The 2,675-nt window shown below is 39.3% G+C and overlaps 1 protein-coding gene across 2 annotated transcripts in view; it reads right to left on the reverse strand.

Annotated features, from left to right (window-relative positions):
- The window catches only part of IL12RB2 (interleukin 12 receptor subunit beta 2), an 87,478-nt gene extending 86,176 nt beyond the window's left edge, over positions 1 to 1,302 (reverse strand). For both annotated transcript variants that reach the window (XM_056122361.1, XM_056122362.1), the window contains exon 1: positions 1,227 to 1,302. In XM_056122361.1, the coding sequence (XP_055978336.1) occupies positions 1,227 to 1,302 (76 nt within the window). The remainder of the gene's footprint in view (positions 1 to 1,226) is intronic.
- Positions 1,303 to 2,675: the final 1,373 nt, after the last annotated feature.

Consider the following 2,675-nt stretch of genomic DNA (forward strand, 5'->3'; position numbering starts at 1 on the left):
TACTGTTCCAGGAAGAGGCAATATCTTATATGCAAATTATTCACCAGACTACTTAAAAAAGTATTTTCCGGAATAAACTGCATTTGTTTTCATTCCCCATTTATGATTATATAACGCTGGCTTCCCTGTGCATATCCAAAAGGAATGGAAAAGAAAACGAAGAGGCTATTATGAACCTTAAGAGAGTAGATTTAGGACCAATTTCTCTCTTACTATTTCAGCGGTATGAAGTATGTGTTACTTAGAACATTGTTTTATGGCAAAAATATTCAAGGGGTTTTGATGAGTGTGTGTTTGGCAACATGGGTGGAAATAAGGACTTACAATCATGTTTCTGCATCTCAAGATGGAAGCGGCTGGGCTGGCTAAGTAACTCAGTGGATCTATACAGAATGACATAAATGTCATCTTTTTGACAGTTCTTCCTATTATCTGCTATGTACCAGATACCATACGAAGTTCTTATTTTAAAGGGCGGTCACTCTTAGCCTCAGAAGTTTTTATATAAACAAATCTGCCATCTGTTTAGAAATGAGCAGTTTTGAGCAGTACTCAGTAATTGCAGATGAAAGAAACTCAGAATTAAGGACTACACTGAGTTTTCAGATGTGCTATTAAGCCCCCACCGAAAGTCCTTTTTGGCAATTATAAGATTGCTTGGCTAGAGTACCATTAATGGGAACTGGTAGAGAAATTATTTAAATCAAATCAAGGAAATGCTGAAAATTCATTTGAAATTAAGAAATTCTCATCTTCTCATTCTCATTAAAACTGTCTTTTATCTTACTTATGCTTGTTCACTGCTTCTTTGTTTCTCTTTGCTCTTAATGATGACCAGAAAGTTAAAAAGAAAAACTCCATATCAAAAGAAGCAAAGAAGATGCCAGCCTATTTTCTTGTCTATTAAAAAAGCAAAGCCGAATTTGCACATGAAAGCCCTCTGTCAAAATCTACTCCATTTTATAATAAAATGTAAAAGCATTTACTCATGATGCCTCGTTGTACTACTAGGCCATTTTCTTAAGAGGCAAGTAATATGATTAGGCTCTTACCCTTAATTATTAGTATAAATTCAGTAAAATTGATCTTACATAGAAACATAAAATTAGACTTATTCAAACTACAGACGACAGATACCAAAGTATTCAACACAAACTAATAGTTCACTTATAATTTAGAATTTAAACCACACATAACCCACAGATTAGATGACAGAAATATCTTACCCATACTGGCTTTGACCACCAGCAATGTGGTTAAAGGAACAAGGACCGATGAAAACCCTCGAATCGTTCGGGCCATGAGCAGTCAACTCTGGAATATACCTCTGAATTTTCCCCTGCAAAAAAGGACAAATTCATTGATATTAAACACAGGACACCACCAAAACCAACAGCATTCAGAAGAGCTGAAAAGGTCCCTTTAATTTTCTCCAGATTGTTAAGATATTTTTAAAAGTGTACCTTTAAAATAAATAAAAGGAAACTATTAGCTGCTGTCAACCTCTGTTGGGTTTTCTCTGCTGGAGATGCTCGGCGCTCAGTCTTGTTCTGCCATCTGCCTTTATTCCTATTTCTTGGACTGGTTCACTCTGCTTCATTCACACTCACCTTCAGACTGTTCCTTGAGCAAGGCATGCCTTTGCTTTGGGGACTCTGCACTTTCTGTTTCCCCTGTGAGAATCTTCTCCCCTGGTTCTGAGTGGCTGGCTCACAGCCTTCAGATCTCAGCTGATGTGTCATTTCCTCAGAGATCCCCTCCCTGACCCCCGAGTCAAAGTGGTCATACCTACTAACTCACCACGTATTGCCTTCATGGTACAACCTATAACTACCTTCTTTATTTACTTGTTTGCTTGACTGTCATCTTTCTTGAAGCTGCCGTGAGAACAGAGACATTGTCTGACTTGTTCACATCAGCCCTTAGCCAGCAATTAGCTTTGGAAAAGAGATGTTACTCAACGAACGTTTACAGAAAAAAAGTGGTGGGGAATAGGGAGAATATAAATTATAGAAAACTGCCTCCAAGTACCCCACCAAAGGCGTTTGTTCATGCTCTAACCCTTAGATCCTGTGAAGAGATTACCTTACCTCACAAAAGGACTTTGAAGATTAGCTTGAAGTTAAGAATGTGATAGCAGAGGAGGTCAGGTGCTTGCCTTGCATGCAGCCAGCCCAAAACAATAACACAATTAAGTTCAGATAATGACAAAAAAAAAACCCTAAAGTAAATGGTCTATAAAGAGGCCAGAGAGGTAATATTCGGGTAAGGCATGTGCCTTGCATGCAGTTGATCTAGTTTCACCCCCAGCACCAGCATATATGGTCTCTTGCAACAGAAGGGGTCCCAGAGACAGCAAGAGCTTCGGAGCAATACAGGGTACGGCCCAAACCCCACCCGCCCCACAGTTTTAAAATGAAAAAGAAAATCAAGCTAAGGTGATGGAGGGAAAGAACATGGGAGGGAGATATGCCAGCCCATGAAGACATTTCTGGGAGGCAAAGCTTGAGTGGAACTTGGACTTGACCAATGGAAGTTTCAAGAAAGAATTTTCTTGACAGGGAGGAATGCAAAAATTAGAGTCAGAGGAATACACTTGCTGTGGGGAGGGACAGAAATCAAGCCATCCAGCTGAGGAAAATGAGCGTGAAGGACAAAGTGAATGAAACTGGAAA

Source organism: Sorex fumeus, unplaced genomic scaffold (genome assembly GCF_029834395.1).
Source record: "Sorex fumeus unplaced genomic scaffold, SorFum_2.1 ptg000045l, whole genome shotgun sequence".
NCBI lineage: Eukaryota > Metazoa > Chordata > Mammalia > Eulipotyphla > Soricidae > Sorex > Sorex fumeus.